At 48.3% G+C, this 21444-nt stretch overlaps 1 protein-coding gene across 1 annotated transcript in view; it reads right to left on the reverse strand.

Annotated features, from left to right (window-relative positions):
• The window catches only part of VAV1 (vav guanine nucleotide exchange factor 1), a 49271-nt gene that overhangs the window by 6989 nt on the left and 20838 nt on the right, over positions 1-21444 (reverse strand). The window contains exons 2-22 of the mRNA XM_025861079.2: positions 17587-17703; positions 17014-17072; positions 16827-16895; positions 16139-16247; positions 15946-16041; positions 14860-14928; positions 14587-14690; positions 13905-14004; positions 13111-13206; positions 12842-12910; positions 12485-12571; positions 12297-12382; positions 11834-11966; positions 11380-11489; positions 10410-10511; positions 10081-10178; positions 9973-9995; positions 9776-9821; positions 7066-7202; positions 6610-6675; positions 3214-3245 (exon numbers count right to left, since the gene is read on the reverse strand). Of these exons, the coding sequence (XP_025716864.1) occupies positions 3214-3245; positions 6610-6675; positions 7066-7202; positions 9776-9821; positions 9973-9995; positions 10081-10178; positions 10410-10511; positions 11380-11489; positions 11834-11966; positions 12297-12382; positions 12485-12571; positions 12842-12910; positions 13111-13206; positions 13905-14004; positions 14587-14690; positions 14860-14928; positions 15946-16041; positions 16139-16247; positions 16827-16895; positions 17014-17072; positions 17587-17703 (1808 nt within the window). The remainder of the gene's footprint in view (positions 1-3213; positions 3246-6609; positions 6676-7065; positions 7203-9775; positions 9822-9972; positions 9996-10080; positions 10179-10409; positions 10512-11379; positions 11490-11833; positions 11967-12296; positions 12383-12484; positions 12572-12841; positions 12911-13110; positions 13207-13904; positions 14005-14586; positions 14691-14859; positions 14929-15945; positions 16042-16138; positions 16248-16826; positions 16896-17013; positions 17073-17586; positions 17704-21444) is intronic.

A 21444-nucleotide genomic window follows, 5' to 3' on the forward strand; every position in this document is an offset into this window, starting at 1 on the left:
CCTTAATTTGGAATGACATATATGCCTCCTTTTGCCTGACCGTCCTGGGATTCCCATGTCTCTGTGGATTCCCTGTACATACAAAAATAATTTGATTTTTCTCCTATTAATCTGTCTCGTGGCAATTTGAGTTTTAGTCCTGCTAGAAGGACCTTGAAGGAGACAGGAATTCTTGAGCCCTGACATGGCCTTTTATAATAAACTCGTAATCTAAGGAAATGGTTTTCCTGAGTTCTAGGAGTTTGTGCTAGTGCATTGTCCAAACTGGGGAGGGGGTTGTGGGAGCCCACAATTCACAGCAGGTCGGTCAGAAGTCCTGGAAGGCTGGACTTGAGATTAGCACCTGAGGTGTGGGCAATCTGATGCGAACCAACTCTTAACCCGTGGGGTCTGATGCCATCTCTAGGTGGGTAGTGTCAGAAATGAACTCAATTATAGGACACCCAGCTGAGAGGGAAGAATTCCAGAATTGTTTGGGTGTGGGGGGAAAAAACCCACACATCTGGTCAAGAGTGCGAGTGTAAAAAAGCAGGGTTTTTTCCCCTTTAATCTGGAATTTGGCGTTGCTTGGATGGGCATTTACCGAGTCCCCACAGTTCGTCCATCTCCATGGCCACCAGGGCAGAGACGGTGAGGAGGGTGAGGCACCAGCCCCAGGTACAAACTGTGGAGAGGGGGCAAAACACTCCACCGTCAAGACAAGTGATAGCAAGTGAAGTAAGGAGTATTTTAGTGCAATACTTTTCAAAACCAAAACGACCGCCAAAGAGCCATAAAAGAAGCGAGGCGCCCACACGCACTGCCCTGTGGACGGACCCCGAGCCCACGACGCTCAGAGAGGGAACCAGACACAGAGGGCCACACTGTGTGTGGTTCCATGTGCGTGAGTCGTCCACAACAGGCTCATCCACGGACGGGAGGGGGTTAGAGGTGGGTGCCAGGGGCTGGGGGGCGCTGGGGGCGACCGCTAATGCGGGGCGGGCTTTCCTCTGGGGGGACGGAATGTTCTGGAGTTATACTGGTGATGGCCACGCAACCTTGCGAATGTACTAAATGCCACTGGGTATAAATATATTTATGCTGTAGACATAAATATATAACATAAATAATATATATTAACTATAGAAGATACACAATTATGGATGATATAAATATGAATATGAATGTATTATGCTATAAACGTAAATACATAACATATATACTAATTATAGATCATATGTAATTATAGATGATATATAAAGGTGAACATGAATGTATGCTGCAAATGTAAATATGTAACATAAAAACATATTTTAATTTGAGGTAAAATATAACTATATATGATATATACATGTAAACATGTATATATGATATATACATGTAAAAATATAACTATATATGATATATACATGTAAACATGTATGATATATATCATATATAACTATATATGATATATACATGTAAACATTTATATATACATGTAAAAATATATACATGTAAACATGATATATTACATGTAAACATGTAATAGAAATATAAGTATGAATATAAATGCCACTTTAAACAGTTAATCGTATGTTATGTGGATTTCAACTCAGTTTTAAAAATTAATGCAAAAAAATCCAAGGTGAACAAAACGTCAAGGCTTTAAATAAAGACAAGACCTGACTCCATACGTGGGGGCTCACCACATCACCTCTTTCTACCCCCGCCCTATGAGATCCTGTCTTTATTTACAGTTTTGATGTTTTGCTTATCATGGATTTTGCCTTGCTTTTTTTCTTAATTAAGTAAGTTCTATGCCCAACGATGGGTTTAAACCCCACACCCCGAGATCAAGAGTTGCAGGCTTCCCGACTGAGCCAGACGGGCGCCCCCGTTTGCCTCGCTTTTGATTATTTTAACTGCTGCCTTGAAATAGCATGGAACTTGATCCCTGGGTTTTTGGCGCCCCCTTAAATCTTGCACCTGAAATGAGTCACCCAGTTCAGGCGTGATGACCCCATCCCAGCAGGGAAGGATGGAGATGGGGTCTGAAACCTGGCTCTGTGACCTCAGGAACTGATTTTGCCACTCAGAGCCCCAATTTCCTCTTCTGAAAAGAGGAAGTTAAAACTGCCCCCCACACATACAGAGCGACGTTTCTGACTACTGGCAGTAATGCAGCCAATGCACCTCGTCCGCTCAGGAAATGCAAGCGTTATAATGCCCCTTGTGTTACTTTGACTCTCCAGGGGCAACAAGGTCTGGCTCTGGAGTCCGGAGTCAGGGCAGATGGGTTCCATCCTGTCTCCATCACTTCCTCACTGCGTGACACTGAACAAATCACTTCCCCCCTCTAAGCCTTGGTTTCCTCCTTCTTTTGCCGAAAGGGAGGAAGAAAAGCAAAGGGTTTTTACGAGAATTCAAAGTGCTCATTTAAGTGCTGACACAACACTCATTAAAAACAATCCCATATGATATCATCTAAGATGCTGGCGACTGTAAAGGGCACTGTTCTTTCACGGGCCATTATGAAATAAAAAGTCCTACCCATAAAATTAGGCAGAAGACTGATCTTCCATTGACTGTAAGAGCCATTCCAATGTCAGAGATGTTAAAACATGAAAAAAAATGTGCGTTTTAGAATTGACGAAATGTAGTCCTAATAAGATGGCCGCAATAATAACAGGTCTAATCTAATCACAGATAATAAAGGGCTTACTGTGTGCCAGGCACAGGACTAAGAACTTTACAGGTAACAGCTCATTAACACCTTATGAAAACCCCTACAAATGGGTTTTTAAAAAATCCCAAAATAGATGTTGGCATTAATCTATTTTCCAGAGAGGAGAGCTGAAGCCCAGAGAGGTTGAGTTACCAGCACAAGGTCACATAGCTGGGAAATGTGGGACTCAGCATTTGAACCCAGGTCAGTGGGCTCCAGAAGCAACACTGTAAACCTCCACCCTTCACTGTTCTACCTGCAATAGGTGTTCAAAAGCAGGAGGGAGGGGCTGCTGTTACCATCCCCACCACCATTTTCCTTCCAGGGAGACCCTGATCTCCCAGAGTCAGGGACCCTCTTTCACTTGCTCGCTCTTCAGCAGCCCCGGGTACAGGGCTCAATCCAACAGTCAATACCCAGAGTTCAAAAAATGAATAACCAGTTAGTTTGGAGGCCCCTCCACGCCCAACCTGGGAACCCACCCCAGAGGGCCTCAAGCTGAAAATAAGAAAGGTAGTTCTACTCACCAGAGATGAACGGACAGGTCCTGAGGGGGACCCTGGGGACACAGACAGAGACTGGGACTTAGGATCAAGAACCCAGGTTGGCAGGGCACTCCATGCATTTGTTATCATCTACTACCATTCATTCCACCATCATTTACTGAGTGCCAGGCACTGTGCTGTTCACCGAGAGACCCGTCCACTTCCAACAGGGGCTGTCCAGGCACCTGTTTTAGCATGACCCTCAAGCCAAGAATGGATTTTATGTTTTTAAATAGTTGACAAAAATTAAAGGAAGAATAATATTGCCCAGCATGTGAGGATGGGATGAAATTCACATGCCAAGGTCCACAAATTCAAGTTTTTATCAGAACATAGTCATGTCCTCTCGTTTACACACTGAGGCTGCTTTTGCACTTCTCTGGCAGAGGTAAGCGGTCACAAAGAGAGCCTATGACCTGCAAAGATGAAAATTTGTATTATATATTTACAGAAAGCCCAGCCCCTGGTCTGAATAAATGCAAAGGTGCTCGCTTCCACCACATTAGGATGGTTACTGTAAAAATAAACAAAACAAAACAAAAAACCAAAAAACGGAAGATAGTAAGTGTTGGCAAGGTTATAGGGAGATTGGAAATCTTATGGCAGAAATGTAAAATGGCACAGCTGCTAAGGAAAACAGATGACAGTTTCTCAACAACTAAAAATAGAATTACCATATGACCCAGTGACTCCTCTTCTGGGTATCTACCCAAGGGAATTGAAAACAGGAATTCAAAGAGATATTTACACATCCATGTTCATAGCAACATTATCCATGAGAGCCAAAAGGTGTGTGCCCATCAAGAGATGAACAGGTAAAGAAAGGGTGGTATGTCCACACAATGGAATATTATTCAGCCTTGAAGAAGAAGGACATTCTGGCACCTGCTACAACATGGATGAACCTTGAAAACATTAGGCTCAGTGCAAAAGCCATTCTCAAAAGGACCAATACCATTTACCTGAGGTCCCTAGAGGAGTCAAAGTCATAGAGACAGGAAGTAGATGGTGGGAGCCAGGGGCTGAGGAAAAGGGAGGGGTGTTACTGTTTCACGGGGACAGAGTCTCAGCTTTGCAAGATGAAAAGAGTTCTGGCAAAGGATGGTGGGAACGGTTGTACAACAGTCTGAATATACCTAATGCCACCAAGCTGTACACTCAAAAATGGTTAAAATGGTAAATTTTATGTTATGTGTGTTTTACCATAATTTAAAAATACTAACAATAAAAAGAATGAGGAATAATCTATCTAGTTCCAAAACATCACCCCAAAAGATAACCCATACACATCACCCATTAAACATCAGTCCCTAGTACCCCCCACCTCCAAAATCTGGGAACTACCAATTTGCTTTCTGTCCCTTTGGATTTACCTATTTTAGATGTTTCACATAAATGAAATGATTGCAAAATGTACTAAGTACCACTGAAGTGTGTATTTTAAAATGGCTAATGTTTTTTTCAAATTTCACCTCAATTTTTTTAAAGGAAAAAAAGAATAAAATGGTCTACGTACAGTGCTATGGAAAGGTCCCAAGATATATTAAGGGGTGGCGGGGGGAGGCTGCATAACAGTGAATATCAAATCTTTCGAATCTATCATGGGGGAAATGAGAATCCGTATTTGTATCTACTTGTATGTGCACTAAGAAACTCCAGAGAGGCATACAGAAAACAGAGTAGTTTCTTGCAAGATGGGTGGTGCCAGGAGCATGGAATCCTTGAGTAGAAAGGAGAATTGTCATTTTTTTCTATCTTTTCTCAGAGTCTTCATTGTAATGGAAGAGGAGGAGGCTAGGATGGGTGTAGCTTTAAGAAGGCAGTGCATTTGGAGGCAGAAACTGGAGAGATGTCCAGATCTTGGCTTCTGAATGCCATGTCCCACTGAAAGGACCAGGGCTCCTTGGGAAAACGGTTGATTCCAAGACTGGGGCATGGGAAGTACAAGGTAAGTCTGGTATTATGCCAGAAAATAAGGAAGACCTCAGAGAATAATAGGGACATATCAAAAGAACAGATGAGCCAGGCTGATAGGGCTCCAACTGGCCAGAGCTGGGACAATTTTAAAGCAAGAATCCACGGGTATTTCCTGAGATACATGCATGCATACATACCCGACCGACTGGAGATACCCATCTACACAGATACATAGATGCTTGATACATAGATTGATACATAAATGACTAATAGATACACAGAGACACAGATAGATACATAGATGATCATTAGATACATAGATGACTAATTGCTAGGTAGGTTAATTAATTGATTGATTAGGATACAGCTAGTCCTTACAGTAGAACATCTGCGAATAAACTTGGACAGAACCATGAAGTTGGAAATGTATAATGTAACTCCACAGTGGAGAAACCTGGAAGACCCCAGGCCAAAAAAGAAAAAAATCTCTAAAAGATAATTTTGGGGAAAACTGTCAAAATTTAAATATGGACTATAAATCAAATCACAGTATGATGTCAATGTCAAGTGTCAAGTTCATGGTTGTTAAAATCATGCTATGGTTAGAGAGCCTGGCACATCATTACAGCTAAATAAATGGTAGCTATATTACTATGAAAAAAAAATCATGCTATGGTTATTTAAGAAAAGGTTCTTATTCTTAGAATGTATTTAGGGGTGAAGGGAAAATATGTCTGTAAACTTTTAAATGTCTCAAGAAAAAATATGAATTTTTAAAATAAAATAAAATGTGCAGAGAAAGAGCAAATGAGAGAGCAAATGGGACAAAATGTTGACAGCTGGTGGATCTGGGGAAAGGCTATTTGGAGTTCTTTGCATTATTCTAGCAACCTTTCTGGAAGTCTGAAATGATACAAAATTAAAGCAACAGAACAGGAGAGAGTTTCCCTCTGCTGGTTCCTATTTGGGCTGGGAAGCAGGCAGAGGGGCATCTACCGTGAGGGAGGGAGGTCTGGGGAGAGTGGGAAAAATCTGAGGTCATCAGAGAATGAGGTGGTCAGGTGAGCAGAGGACAATTGAAGAAAAGAGGTGGGCAAAGTGCGGGCAGGTGTGTCCACAGGAGCTGGGCCATGGAGGCGTGAGTGGCCACCCCCCTGATGGGACAACATTCGCTGTCTCTGAAGGAAACAGGGACTGGCCAGCCTTCTGAGCCCCTGCTCCTTCTCCTTTACGAGGGAGAGGACCTTCATACAAGAAGAATCAAGGGGGAAAGGACTGGTCATCATTCTCTCTGTGGCCCCCACTCTGGGCTCAGTAGGCAAGCTAGGCAGAACACGGATTTCGGGAATGACCTGCCATGATGGACAGCCCCTCCCTATCTCAGGGGTGTCACCCCAAGGCTTCCCACCCTCACAGGACCTTCTCTGGATCCCTCACTACATCCAGATTTGAGGCACTCACATGCACGTAGGGCTTGACTCTGTTACAGGGAAACCAGCCAACTTCATTGGTAGCCGTATTCCTGCCCTAAAAAGCCAGGAGGCAAAGACATGTACAGAGAGGTTATAGGCATTCCTGCAAGCATGCGTGTGTGTGTGTGTGTGTGTGTGTGTGCGCGCGCGTGCGCACACACATGTGTGCATGCGCACACTGAACTCTCTACCGAGTGGCCACTCTGTCTGTCCATCTATCTCTCTGCAGCCTGCATGACCCATGGAGTGCCGGCTACTATCAACTTCCTGGGAAGACAGCCAGCTCAGAAGGGCCAGGCCAGCCCTAGAAATCCCCATGTTTACCACCCTCCCCAGATGCCTCCTCCAGACCAGCCTCCCCTGCCAGAGTCACTTCCCGGGACTGCCTACACCCATGACCCCACACTCAGGTCCTTCTCCATCACTCCCACAGCCCAGCCTATACCTCCCACCAGTTCTGTTCGGCCTCAGCCTTGGTGAGCTCCACGATGTCTCCAGGGTTGAGCCGTAGAAAAGGTCCAAAGGCTCCAGGGGGTGGAGGAAGCCCATAGTACTCCTGACACACCTCCATCTTGGGCAGGCCTGGAGGGGAGAGAAGGTGGTGGCTCGGTGTGATTGGTGGTCAGAGATGTTCACACCTGAGTCTCACTGCCCACCGGAAAGGCAAAAATTAGGGACTGACAGCACCAAGAGGTGGTGAGGATATGGAGCACACAGAACTCTCCTACATTGCTGGTGGGAGTCCATGTGGGAAAACTGTCTGGCAGTATCTCCCAAAGCTAAATAGGAATCTACCTTGTGACCCGACAATTCCACTCAGGGGTATGTGACCAAGAGAAACGAACGCTCGTGTCCACCAAAAGTCCTAGACAAGCTTTCTTCACAAAAGCCAAAAACTGGCAACAACCCAATGTCCTCAATAAAATGGATATACTGAGTGTGATATAATCATACAATGGAATATTATGCAGTAATGAACAAACTGAGGTCTCACCAACATGATGCTGCTTAAAGAAGCCAGATGCAGGAAGAAGACACACCACATGATTTCATTTTTGTGCAGTTCAGAGAAAAGCAAAACTCATCTATGGTGACAGACGTCTAAGAGCAGTCCCCTCTGAGAGCCAGGTGGGTAGTGACCAGCAGCACTGTCCAGGAAAACTTTCTGTGTGGTGGAGAGTTCAATAGTCTTGTACTGTCTGGTAGGGCAGTCATTAGCCAGAGGTGGTTACTGAGCACATGCACTGTGGCTAGTGTGGCTGAATACAGGAGTTTCAAGTTATTTAAACTAGTCTCAATTTGTATTTGATCGTGTACTTCTAGAATTCAGTTCAATGTTCTCATACCTTGATCTGCATGGCAATTACTTGGCTAGAAATTCATTGAGCCATGGAGTTAAGATGTGTTCACATTATACATCTTACAGTATGTATTTTCTATCTTAATAAAAAGTATATATATAATGGGTATGTATAAATGTGCATATTAACACATATATATGATATGCATAAATATAAACATATATAATAGATATACATACACTTATATGTATTTCCCCCTATTGAGGACATTTGGGTCACTTCTAGTTTTTAACAAATAAAGTCGGGGCACCTGGGTGGCTCAGTCGGTTAAGGGTCTGCCTTTGGCTCAGGTCATGATCCCGGGGCCCTGGGATCAAGCCCCACGTCGGGCCCCTGCTCAGCATGAGCCTGCTTCTCCCTCTCCCTCTGACGCTCCCCCTGCTTGTGCTCTGTGTGTCTCTCTCTCTTAAATAAATAAATAAAATCTTTAAAAAAAAAAAACGCAAAAAACAAAACAAATAAAGGGATGCCTGGGTGGCTCAGTCAGTTAAGCGTCTGTCTTTAGCTCAGGTCATGATCCCAGGGTCCTGGGATCGAGTCCCACATCAGGCTCCTGGCTCAACGGGGACCCCGCTTCTCCATCTGCCTGCCGTTCCCCCTGCTTGTGTGCTCTCTCTCTCTCTCACTCTCTCTCTCTCTGACAAATAAATACATAGGATCTTTAAAAAAACAAAAACAAATAAAGCTGATATATATTTTTTGTATAAATTGATTATACTATATATATACTATATATATAATGATATATACATTCCTCCTATTGAGATCACTTGTTTCTAATTTTTTACTATTTCAAATAAACCTGATATATCTATATCTATCTACCTATCGATCTAGACTATGGACATCTGTAGATCTTTATATGGTGACATCTATATGTGAATACAGGCAGATAGGGATAGGTAGATATGAAATCTGGGTCTTTACACTGACTCTGTATGACTATGAGCAAGGGGTTTACTTCCATCAGCCACACCAAACTGTTCTCACGTGTTTGATGATGCCTGGACCTCCCTGCCTCCTAGCCTTTGCACATGCTGTCCCCTCTGCCTAGAACAACCCTCCTCCTCATCTGCCTAACTCCTCCTCGCCCAACAAACGTCCACCTAAATTCCTCCTCCTGTGAGAAGCCTTCCCTGAAAACTCAGATTTGTCAGGTCCCTCAGTTTTATGCTCCAGAAAACCCTCTACCTCGCCCACCACGAAAGTCTGCCCCTGCCACACACACCGGTCTGAGAACGTCCAGAGGACAAGGAGCACAGATGTTGTAGTCATCCTTTGTCCCAGATGATGTATCCACTAGATGCTAAACACAAATCACCCATCACTGCTGTGAGTCCACAAAATTCATTAACACAGGAATGAGGCCAGCCTCTCTCCCCTGCCACTGGGCTAAAAAGAACCCATGTCCTCTGCTTCCCCATCAACCAGGTGGAGGGCATTTTGCTGAAACCACATATCATAGTAAGATTCTGTGGCACCGAATCAAGAGGAGAGGAGAGGAGAACAGTCAGAGGTGTGCCTAGTTGACTAAGAAGCCTGTGAGAGAGCAAGAAAAAAGGGTCAGTGGACAAGAAAAGTGGATGGTAAGAAAGAGAGTACCTTAGCAAAGAGTGCTCCTATCCCTAGGGTTTGAGCAAAGCAAGTAAAGAATTTCAGTTGGTTGTTTTTAAATTCCTTTCAGGTTTCTAGAATCACAGCTTTATAAACAGGACACTATGTTGTCAATAATATAATTGTTGAGATCTGAAGCAAAGACTGGATTTCCTCCTGCCCCACCCCCTTCAGACTCACCCAGCTCATTCCTCTTTTTGTCCTGAGCCCGGCGATGTGGCTTATCCTGGAGGGAGAGACCAAGAAAGCAAGCGTGGCTACCTGGGCCCAGCCTGGGTCCTCCTCAGCCCCTATGTGAGCACCCAGCAAAAGGCCATGCCCACCCCTCCTCATCCCCCATGATTTTCCATGCAGAGAAAGGAGTATAGGGGTCCTACCTTCTTCATAGTCCCTGAAAGATCTATGGGATGGAAAAGGAAATAGTGAGGATGGGAAACACCCCATGCAGAACCAGGGCCACCTCCCACCCTCTGTCCCACTGGTACCTTGCCCGGCTCGGCCACACGGAGGGACCCTTCCCAGACACTCCTTGTGTGCAGGTGCCCGGCACCGATGACAACGGTAGCCCTGATAGAAGGTGCCTCTGGGACAGCAAGACCAGATAAAGGAAAGTCAGTAACGTTGAACAGACACAGGTGATCATTTTGCCAAGGGTCCCCTTGGGTTCTCTTTAGGGCAGGAGAGAGATAGGGGGGCTGAAGCTCAAAGGAGAGCCTCCCACCTCCCAACTCAGGGGACAGATGGCTGGGGGAGCCCCTCTAAGGAGTAGAGCTGCCCAAGCCCAATTCCCAGGCCCATCCTCCCATATGCCCACCTCAGCAGCATCTGGCAAGCCTTGCAGGATGTGGTATCCTCAAAGGAGAACATCTGAAAGTCATGCCCATTGGCAGTAGCGTTCTCAGGGTAGATGTTGGAGCTAGAGAGGGGAGAGAATCCCATGCAATGGAATAGTATTCAGCCACACAAGGACATGAAGTATGGATACACGCTGCCACTTGAATGCATCAAAGCCAAATTGGACATGCTGCATAAACCATACTGTGCCTCTCCATCTGTCTACTGATGGGCATTTGGGTTGTTGCCACCTTTTGGCTATTGTGAATAGTGCTGCTATGAACATGAGTGGAGATAGAAAGCAAACTGGTGGTTGCCAGGGTCTGGGAGCAGGGGGAATGGGGAGTGACTGCTTTGTGGCTGCAGGGTTTCCTTTTGAGAGGATGAAAATGCTCTGGAACCAGACAGAGGTGATGGTTGCACAACGCTGTGATGTACTAAATGCCACTGAACCATGCACTTTAAAACAGCTAAATTTCCGGGCGCCTGGGTGGCTCAGTCGTTAAGCGTCTGCCTTCGGCTCAGGTCATGATCCCAGGTTCCTGGGATCGAGTCCCACATCGGGCTCCCCGCTCCGCGGGAAGCCTGATTCTCCCTCTCCCACTCCCCCTACTTGTGTTCCTGCTCTCGCTATCTCTCTCTGTCAAATAAATAAAATCTTTAAAAAAAATAAAATAAAACAGCTAAATTTCTGTTACATGAATTTCACCTCAAGAAGAGAAAGAAAAAGAAGGAGGAGGAAGAAGAGGGGTCCAGGCCAGTGGCTGAAGCTCACACAGAACCTTGGCATTCTGAGGATGCAGACAACATCAAAAGCTTATCCCTCCCATTTCCCAGATGAGGAAACTGAGGTTCAGAATGGCCCTACAGAATGGACCACAGAATTGTCTCTCAGCTCCTGCCCGTATGCAGAGTCCTCTGAGGACAGGATGGGGGGCGGGGGGTCTCACATGGCCATCTCGAACTGCTCCATCCACTTCTTCTTCAGTTCTCGTGTCTTGAAGAACAGCTCATAGCCTTGGGCACCTTGGTCCTCGATCAGGAGAAACATGTGAGTCCACTGCAGGGAAGCAGGGTTTAGAATGAAGGCACCCGCTCTGCAGAGGGCGGGACCACACACCCTCTTTACCCCTAGCCCTGTGGGGAGAACAGGGTTAGGCAAATACAGCCTCTCTGCCCCCAGAAGAACCAGGCATAGGTACCTTTGTACGGCTCTACCCAGGAGAACCAAATACACATTCATAAATCTAAAATCGCACACTCACATGCATATACACACTCGGGTCACACACACACACACACACACACACACACACACTGGCATTTGAAAGGTCCAGGGGAGAGCCTTAAGCTGCACTGGGGCTTCCCAGCACTGGGGACCCCAGCTCCGGCCTCAGAGCCCACCTTCTTGTTTTCTCGATCTCCAGAGGAGTCATCTCGAACCTGGAAGCTGTGCAGGTTCACAAAGTCCTTGAGGTCGTAGGAGTCCCCTCGGCGCTTACAGATGAGCAGAGCTTTGTCGAGCAGGAAGGCGTACCTGAGAGCAGCTGGGTCAGGTACCTCTGTCTGGTTCCCACCAGCTCCCTGCCTGATCTTCCTCCACCTTCTGGGCCCCACCCTGCTGTCCATCTAGGATTCCCGCCCTTCTCCTCCTCTGTGGCCAACTTGGCAGTGCCCGCCTGTCTGTCCATCCTGACCTCACCCAGTAAGATCCGTACTGGTCCCAGCACCTGTTGGTCTTGGCTTCACCCACACATCTACGCCTGTTCTGCCCGGCCTGTCCACCTAGGCTCCACCGCCTGGTATAACGAGAAATCTGGCCCCACCCCTGCCCAGGCTCTACCCTCTATCTGTTGGCTCCGCCCACCTGTCCATCTTGGAGCGCCGCTCCACTGAGGTGATCTTGAGCTCCCCATCGATCTTGGGCCGGCCATAGTGGGCCAGAGACTGGTCCTATGAAGCAGGAAGGGGGTCTGGCAAGGGGCCACCAAGGAGGACACCAAACACCCTCCCCACATGGCCACACCCCTGGCTCTCCCTGTCCCACCCCCTCACCAGGTTCTCAATGGACAGCTGGAAGTTGGTGATCTGCCGCAGCGTCTCGTTGTCCCGTTTGACCTCGTTCACACATTGTGCCAGGTCCTGGGGGTGGGCCATGTGATGAGCCTGGACCGCCCGCCCCACCCAATCCCCTACCTGGCAGGGGATAGGGGGTCAGCCCCCACCAGGGGTTGGTAGGAGGTGTAGAGAGGGTATCCCCAGCATGTCCTGTCCCAAAGGGGGGTGCTGGGAATCACTCGCTGGTCACATGGTCGTGTCACTCTTGATGAGAGGACGGGTTGCCCATGGGGGTGACCGTGTGCCTGAGCTGCACTACCTTGAATGAATATGTACTTGTGTGGGACCACTCACCCTCATGGCATCCAAGGCCAGCCGCAGGCTCTCCTTCTCCACCACATCCTGCGTGTGTTTGACCAGCTCCTGCATGGCCCACAGAGACAGACATCACCTGGGCCTGCCCTCTCTTCTTGGGGGCCCTCCAGACAAGCCTTGGCCTGCCAGCTTCCTCCTTCCTCCCAGAGGGTCCTAGAGCCCAGCCTCTGGAAGCCAGCCGCACCCACTCCGATGACACATAGAGGTACAGAAGCCAAGCCCTTGCCTCGGGACCCCCGCTCGCGCACCTGGAGAAGGAGGTGGTACTTGAGTACCCGCTGCATGGGCACCATCAGCAGGTCCCGCAAGGTGAACCTCCCATTGTTTGCTCGCTGAGAACATTCCTGGGGGGGGTTGGCGGTCAGAGAAAGAGATGAGCAAGATGAGATGCAGACAGGTGTGGACTTTTCTAGAACATGAAACATCATATCTCCCCCAAGGAAATAATGAAGAATTTCCTGGAAGGCTGGCAAATACTGCCTGGGGCAGAAGCCCAGGATCCCACCAGCTGAGTGGGGCTGGCGAGGGAGAGAGGGACAGGTCTGCAGGGTCTCCACAGTGGGTACCAACGAGGCCAGATATACAACACACACAGGTGACTCCTCATCACCTCTGCCCTGACTGTGCTTCCACTAGACACACTGGGCCAGGGTGGGGCTCAGCCCAGGATGGGGGCTTGGTGTAAAGTTGAAGCTCAGCCTGGACTTGGGGTGCAGCCAAGGCTGGGGCTCAGCCCACGCTGGGCTGGGGATCAGTTTGGAGTCAGAGTTCAGTTTGGGGTCAGGACCTCAGCTTGGTGTCAGGGCTGAGTCCAGAGCTGGGGTTCAGCTGGGGTCAGGGCTCAGTGCTCCTGCCCACCTCCTCCTGCTCCATTTCTCCCACTCGGCTGGTCAGTACCTCCTTCCCCAAACCCTCGGTGGGCAGGTCCCTGGCTGGGCTGCTGCAGAAAGTTGCACCATGAACTCAGTCCCCTCCCCGCTGCCCGCCCCTGGGGCCTTGGGAAGGAGCAAGAGAGTCCCCCAGATGTGGCCTGGGCCCCGACCTCCAGCTTCATTTGCACATCCTCCCGGGCTGTGGCCACACGGTCCAGGTGCTTGCTGGCCGACTCCACCTGGCTGCAGTAGCGGCCGTAGACGAGGAACCTGAGGGAAGGACAGGTGGCCAGGTAATGGTGGCCGGCACCACAGTCAGGCAGATCTGGGTGTCAGTCCAGGCCCCACCTCTTCCCAGATGGGTGATGCTGAGCCTCGGTCTCCCCATCTGTAAAATGGGCATAACAGTGGCACCTCCCACATGGCGCTATTGTAGCGTTGAATGAGATAATGCATAAGAAGCTCTTAGCACTTGGTATAGTGGTCTCTCCAATGTTCATTCATTTAACCAACACTTACAGAGCACCTGCTGCATGCCAGGCCCTTTGCTAAGCACTTTAGGCATCAATTTATTTAATCCTCACCACACCCTAGGAGGTATATTCCTGTGCCACACTGATTTTAATAGATGTGGCAGCAGAAGCACAGAGAGGTTAAGTGATTTCCCAATGCCACACAGCTCAAAAGAGGCAGAGCTGGTGACTGAACCAGAGATGGGTAGTCCCTTGCCCATGAGCAAAGAAGGAAGAGCCCTGCCTGTCCAGTAGTCTCTGAGGGCAATTTCTCCCAAATGCCCTGTCTGGGCAGGACAGGGTGACTTCCAGGGGTCTGAGCTGGCCAGCTGGGTCTCACCTCTCCTTGTATTTGATGAAGACCTGGTAGAGAATGGGTGCACCTGGGGCAGCCAGGGCTTCCTTCATCTCCTTTAAGAAGTGAGTGTGCACACGAAGCAGGTCCTACTCGGAGGAAGGGGTGAGGGCCAGGCCTCAGGATGCCAAGCAGGAGACGGGTCACCTCCCGCCCTATGTTGCTCAATTCCCAACCCCCGCGCTCCAGAGACAGGTGGGGCCAGTAGGTTGTCCCCACTGGACAGAGGCCAGGAGGACTGGGGACTGGCCAGCTCACCTCGATGTTGATGAAGATGATCTCGATGTCTTGAGGTTTGAGGAACCGTTGCAGGGGTTTCATGAAGTGCTGTGGGAGGGGAGAGAAGGGTGAGGGAGGGGGACACCTCCCCCTCCAGCCCAGTCCCAGAGAGACGGGGACAAGGAGGCAGAGTCAGAAAGAGACAAACAGAAAGAGCGATTGGGAGAGAAAGAGAGATGGAGAACGTCCACACAGACACCTGTACATGGCTATTCACAACAGTTATTCCTAATAGTCAGAAAGTGGGAACACCCCAAATGTCCATCAGTCAAATGTCCATCAGTGGATGCGCGGGTAACAAGATGTGGTCCACTCACACAGGAATATCAGCCCTGAATACAAGTGAGGCGCCGACACGCGCTGCCCACGACGCTCAGGGAGGGAACCAGACACAGAAGGCCACACGGGGTGTGAGTCCACGTGGGTGACACGCCCAGAACAGGCTCATCCACGGAGACAGGAAGTAGATTAACAGTTGCCAGGGACTGGGGAAGGATGGGGGCTTACGGGGTGATGGCTGGAGGGTATGGGTTTTCTTTGGGGCGGATGATGAAAATGTCCTAAAATTAACAGTGGCGACGGTTGCACAACCTTGTGAATAAACCAAAAGCCACTGAACTGTATCCATTAAATGGGTGAGCTGTACAGTATGTTGGGTTCATCTCAATAAAGCAGTTGAAAAAGCAGTGGCCAAAAGGAAGGGAATAGAAGGTCAGAGAGACGTAATCGAGACAGGCGGACAGGACGAGGGTACAGGAACAGATACAGACGGGGACAAAGGGACACACAGAGGGAAAGAAAGACAAACAGAGGAAGAATTAAGGAGAGACCTGGAGGGAAAGAGAGACAGATCAACGCAGGAGACAGGATGAAAGAGAAAAGCAGAGACGAAGAGAGATGAAGAAACACAAAGCAACGGGGACGGAGAAGAGCCCAGGCCCGCTTGGGACACAGGGGGCTTTTCAGGCGTGGCCCGGAGGCCACCACATGGGTGGACGTGCACCTGCCCGCCCAGCTCCCGCGCATGCGCATGCACCCGCCGGAGGTTGGGTCGGAGCACCGCACCTGTTGGATGGAGCCTAGCGTGTCCGTATACTTCTCCTCCGTCTGCTGGATCTCCCGCAAGCAACAGCACCGCTTGTCATACTCTGTCATCTTGGGCTGAGAATGGGGAGGACAGGTTGGTGTTGGGGAGCCCGGGGCAGCCTCCCCCACCAGCCCATACGCCCGCGCAGACACCACACTCCGCCCCACGCACCGGCATGGGCATGGGCTCCGAGCGCATGAGGTCTTCATAGATCTCATCACCCTCCGCCTCCTCATTCTCCACACAGTCGTACAGGTCCTCATCCTCCTCCACCGTGTCGCTGCGGGGTGTGGAGTCAACCAGGGCCACCGGATCCCCCAGGCCAGGAACCACTCAGGTCCCTCCCAAATCAAACTCATGTCCCCTCAGATCCACAGGGCGGAGCCATGTCCTCTCAGACCCCCTAGGGCAGGGCTATGTCCCTCAGACCTCCTAGGGCAGGGTTATGTCCCCCTCAGACCCCCTAGGGCAGGGCTATGTCCCTCAGACCCCCTAGGGCAGGGTTATGTCCCCCTCAGACCCCCTAGGGCAGGGTTATGTCCCCCTCAGACCCCCTAGGGCAGGGTTATGTCCCCCTCAGACTCCCTAGGGCAGAGCTATGTCCCCTCAGACCCGCTAGGGCAGGGTTATGTCCCCTCAGACCCCCTACGGCAGGGTTATGTCCCCCTCAGACCCCCTAGGGCAGGGCTATGTCCCCCTCAGACTCCCTAGGGCAGGGCTATGTCCCCTCAGACCCCCTAGGGCAGGGTTATGTAACCCTCAGACTCCCTAGGGCAGAGCTATGTCCCCTCAGACCCCGTAAGGCAGGGCCATGTCCTCTCAGACTCCCTAGGGCAGGGTGGTGGTCCCACACACTCACTCGATCTGGTCAGATAGGCCGCTGTAGATGTCTTCATCACCCACACTCTCCTCCTCGGTGGGGAAGGGCCTGGGGAGACATGATGGTATGAGCCAGAGGCCTGGGTGCTAGGTGGGAGGCGCACTTCCAGGAGGGGGAGCATTGGAGCCAGATCAACCCAAGGCTGTCAGATCAAATGGTTACTCACATGATCCCCTTATTCTGGGCAATCGGGGTCCAGGACAGAGCAGACAGGGTGTAGATTACCTGTGACAAAGGCCATGGATGCTCAGCAAGCCCCTTGCCCACCCACATGCCAGAACATAGCCTCAGACTCCAATATCTGAGGCTAGATATTATGGTTAGATTCCACGCCCCTAGGAGCCTAATTCAGGATTTTCTCCACCTTCCCACTCCTCTATGTGAGTAGGTCAGGCTTCCCTTAACTAAGCACCCACCACTTGATCGCCTTCTTCTTTGCAATCCTTATAACCACTCAGAAAGTATAGGATGATATTATTCCTGTGTTAGAAAGGAGGGACCTAGGGCTCAGAGAGACATGGTCACAAATCTGAGGTCACACAGCAAGTAGCAAAGCAGGGACTGGAACCCAGCTGCCATATCCCATGCTCTTTGCACCTGGTGTACTGCCTGGTCTGACTTACCTGTTCTTCCCCCAACAACACTTAGCTTTCTTGATGGAAATGTTCATGGAAATGGACTGAAATCCAATCTTCCAGCTCTATGTGCCCAGCTCATGGGAAGTTCAGCACCAGCTTACCTTCCCAAAATCCTGCACATCAAAGAGGTCAAAGGCCTCAAAGAGTTCACTCCGCTTGAGGCCAAACTTCTCACAGCAGGTAGACAAAAAGGTACGGATGTTCTTAAGGCATAGGAACTGTGAAGAGAGACAGAAATGGGGGTGGAGGAAACGTAACAGGACAGGGGAGAAGCTGAGCCCTAGGCAGTCTGACTTGGGGACTGGCCCAGAAGGGGAAAAAGAAGGCACCACCTCCCTCTCAGTAAGCCACACCCTCTTCTGATAAAGATCAAGCTGTACCTGAAGCTAACTCTACCCTTGAATTCTTGCTTACTGAGGTAAAATTCATATAACATAAAGTTAACCATTAACTGATAACAAAATGTAGTATATACATATGATGGAATATTACTCAGCCAGAAAAAGGAATGAAATTTTGATTTATGCTACAGCATGAATGAATCTTGAAAACGTTATGCTCAGTGAAATAAGCCAGACACAGATGGACAATCATTATAGGATTCCACTTATATGAGGTCCCTAGAGTAGGCAAATTCACAGAGACAGAAAGTAGATGGTGGGAGCCAGAGGTTGGAGGTGGGGTGGGGGGAGCCTGTGCTTCATGGGGACAGAATTTCTGTTGGGGATGAGGAACAGTTTTGGATACGGTAGTAATGGGTACACAACATTGTGAGCGGATTTAATGCCACTGAATTGTATACTTATAAATGGTTAAAATAGCAAATATTCTATTTCATTTATACGGTATTCAAATATTTATATAAATTTGTATTTATATTTGTCAAATATATATTTATGTCATTTTGTGTACGTATATGTAATGATAAATATTGTGTATCTTTTACAACAATAAAAAAATCTAACCATGAACCATTTAAGCGTACATTTCGGTGACATTTAGCCCACTCACAATGTCATGCAATGAGCACCTCATCTAGTTCCAAGACTTTTTTCTCAGCCCAAAAGGAAACCCTGTCCCCATTAAGCAGTCACCTGCCGTTCCCAGTCTCTTCCTTCTCCCCGGCAACCACTGTCTGTTTTCTGTCTCTGTGAATTTACTTATGTCTATAACTGATAAATAGATAAACAAAATAATGTACATCTATAAAATGGAATATTATTGGGCCATAGAAAGGAGTGAAGTATTGATACATGCTACAAAGTGGATAACCCTCAAAAACATGATGCTCAGTGAAAGAAGCCAGGCACAAAAGGTTACATATTGTACAGTTCCATTTATAGGAAAGATGTTTGAACTTTCAATTTCATGAGCCAACACATTCCTTTCTTGTTTAAATCTGTTTGGGTTGGGTTGTAGTGACTTGCAACCACAAGATACTAACTGATGCAGCAGTCAAACATACAGGATGTCACTCTGGGTTTGGCGTATTTGGTTCTGCTATAAACAAGACCTCACATCCTTGCATTTGCCTGATATCAATTCATCCAAATGTCCCAAGGGGCTCAGCTCTCTCTAAGCTCCCTAGATCCTACAGAATTCTTTTTTTTTTTAAAGATTTTATTATTTATTCATGAGAGACAGAGGAGGAGAGAGAGAGAGGGAGAGAGAGGGAGAGAAGCAGGCTCCCAAGGAGCAGGGAGCCCGATGCGGGACTTGATCCCAGGACCCTGGGATCATGACCTGAGCCGAAGGCAGACGCTTAACCATCTGAGCCACCCAGGCGCCGATCCTACAGAATTCTAACCAAACTTTCTTGACCCCAGTTTTATGTCATGGCCTTGCATGAGCACCTGCCATGTGCCCAATTCCCAGCACTCTCTCTATATATTTTTAATGTATATATAACATTGTGTATATTTAAGGCATGCTATGTGATTATTTGATATGAATATTCATAGTGAAATGACTACTACAGTCCAGCTAATTAACATAGCATCTCCTCATAGTCGTTCTTGTGTGTGACGAGCGCACCTGAAATCTACTCTTTTAGCATATTTCCAGGTTCAATATAGTATTATTTTTTTTGAGAGAGAGAGTGTGTGTACAGGCATGTGGGAGTGGGAGTAGGGTGGGGGTGTAGAGGGAGAGGGAAAGAGAGAATCCTAAGCAGACTCCACGCTCAGCACTGAGCCCCATGCAGGGCTGGATTTCATGGCCCTGAGATCATGACCTCAGGAAAAATCAAGAGTCAGATGCTTAACCGATTGAGCCACCCAGGCGCTCCTCAATACAGTATTCTTTTTTTTTTTTTAAAGATTTTATTTATTTATTTGACAGAGAGAGACACAGCGAGAGAGGGAACACAAGCAGGGGGAGCGGGAGAGGGAGACGCAGGCTTCCCGCCGAGGAGGGAGCCCGGTGCGGGGCTCGATCCCAGGACCCTGGGATCACGACCTGAGCCGAAGGCAGACGCTTAATGACTGAGCCACCCAGGCGCTCCTCAATACAGTATTCTTTTTTTTTAAAGATTTTATTTATTTATTTGACAGAGAGAGACGCAGCAAGAGAAGGAACACAAGCAGGGGGAGCGGGAGAGGGAGACGCAGGCTTCCCGCCGAGCAGGGAGCCCGATGCGGGGCTCGATCCCAGGACCCTGGGACCATGACCTGAGCCGAAGGCAGATGCTTAACGACTGAGCCACCCAGGCGCCCCTCAATACAGTATTCTTAAGGACATCACGCCTACACATTAGATCCCTAGAAGGATTCGTCTTACCTGACTACAGTTTTGTACCCTTTGACCAACATCTCCCCATTTTCCTCATCCCCTCACCTGAGCCCTTCCAATCTCTGTTTCTATGAGTTTGACTTTCTCTCTCTCTCTTCCTCCCTCCATACCCCTCCCCCCACTCCTATTCTCTCCCCACCCCACGCCGTGCTTGTGTGTGTGTGTGTGTGTGTGTGTGTGTGTGTGTAATGGAATTCTGCAAGTACTATTATATCAACCTTTTACAGATAAGGAAACTGAGGCAAGGACAGCCAGCCAGGGTGCAAACCCAGTCAGTGTGACTGCAAGCACTATGCTGTAGTAACATATGTGAATCAAGTCAATACAGTGTTTACTGTACCCGTAGATCTCACACTTCCATCTTCAGACTGCATCTTCTTCTCAATTATTGCTACATCCACATTATACCTACCCCACTCTCTATGGAACATGAACTTTAAATTAACTTCGGGATGCCTGGGTGGCTCAGTCAGTTAAGCTTCTGCCTCCAGCTTCCCAGGGTCCTGGGATCAAGCCCCATCGGGCTCCCATTCTCTCTCTCCTCTCCCTCTGCCACTCACCCTGCTTATGCTCTCTCACTTCCTCTCCCTCTCTAATTCTGTCAAATAAATAAATAAAATCTTTAAAAAAAATAAAATAAGGTAAATAAATAAACTTTAACTTAAATGTATTTAAGAAGAGAACTTTACATCCTTCTATCAAAAGGAAACTAGGATCATTTTCTATAAAAAGAAGGCAGTGTAAAATAAATATGATGTAAACAGTGTTAGTAAAGTCCAGCTGGATTCTCTTGCCTGCCCAAGGCTTGTTCTTTCTCTGTTGAAAAGAGATTAGTAAGAGTAGCAATTCAACATCCATTTGTGATAAAGAAAGAGAGAAAGAGGGGCGCCTGGGTGGCTCAGCCAGTTAAGCATCTGCCTTTGGCTCAGATCATGATCCCAGGGTCCTGGGACTGAGAACTGCATCGGGCTCCTTGCTCAGTGGAGAGCCTGCTTCTCCCTCTCCCTCTGCCGCTCCCCTCCCCCTTGTGCACTCTCTCTCTCTCTCCCTCCCTCCCTCCCTCAAATAAATAAATAAAATCTTAAAGAAAGAAAGAAAAAAGAAAGAGAGAGAGAGAGAAAGAGAAAGAAAGAAAGAAAGAAAGAAAGAAAGAAAGAAAGAAAGAAAGA

This window comes from Callorhinus ursinus, unplaced genomic scaffold (genome assembly GCF_003265705.2).
Source record: "Callorhinus ursinus isolate GAN/ISIS: 27379988/994484 unplaced genomic scaffold, GSC_fseal_2.0 scaffold77, whole genome shotgun sequence".
Taxonomy (NCBI): Eukaryota; Metazoa; Chordata; class Mammalia; order Carnivora; family Otariidae; genus Callorhinus; species Callorhinus ursinus.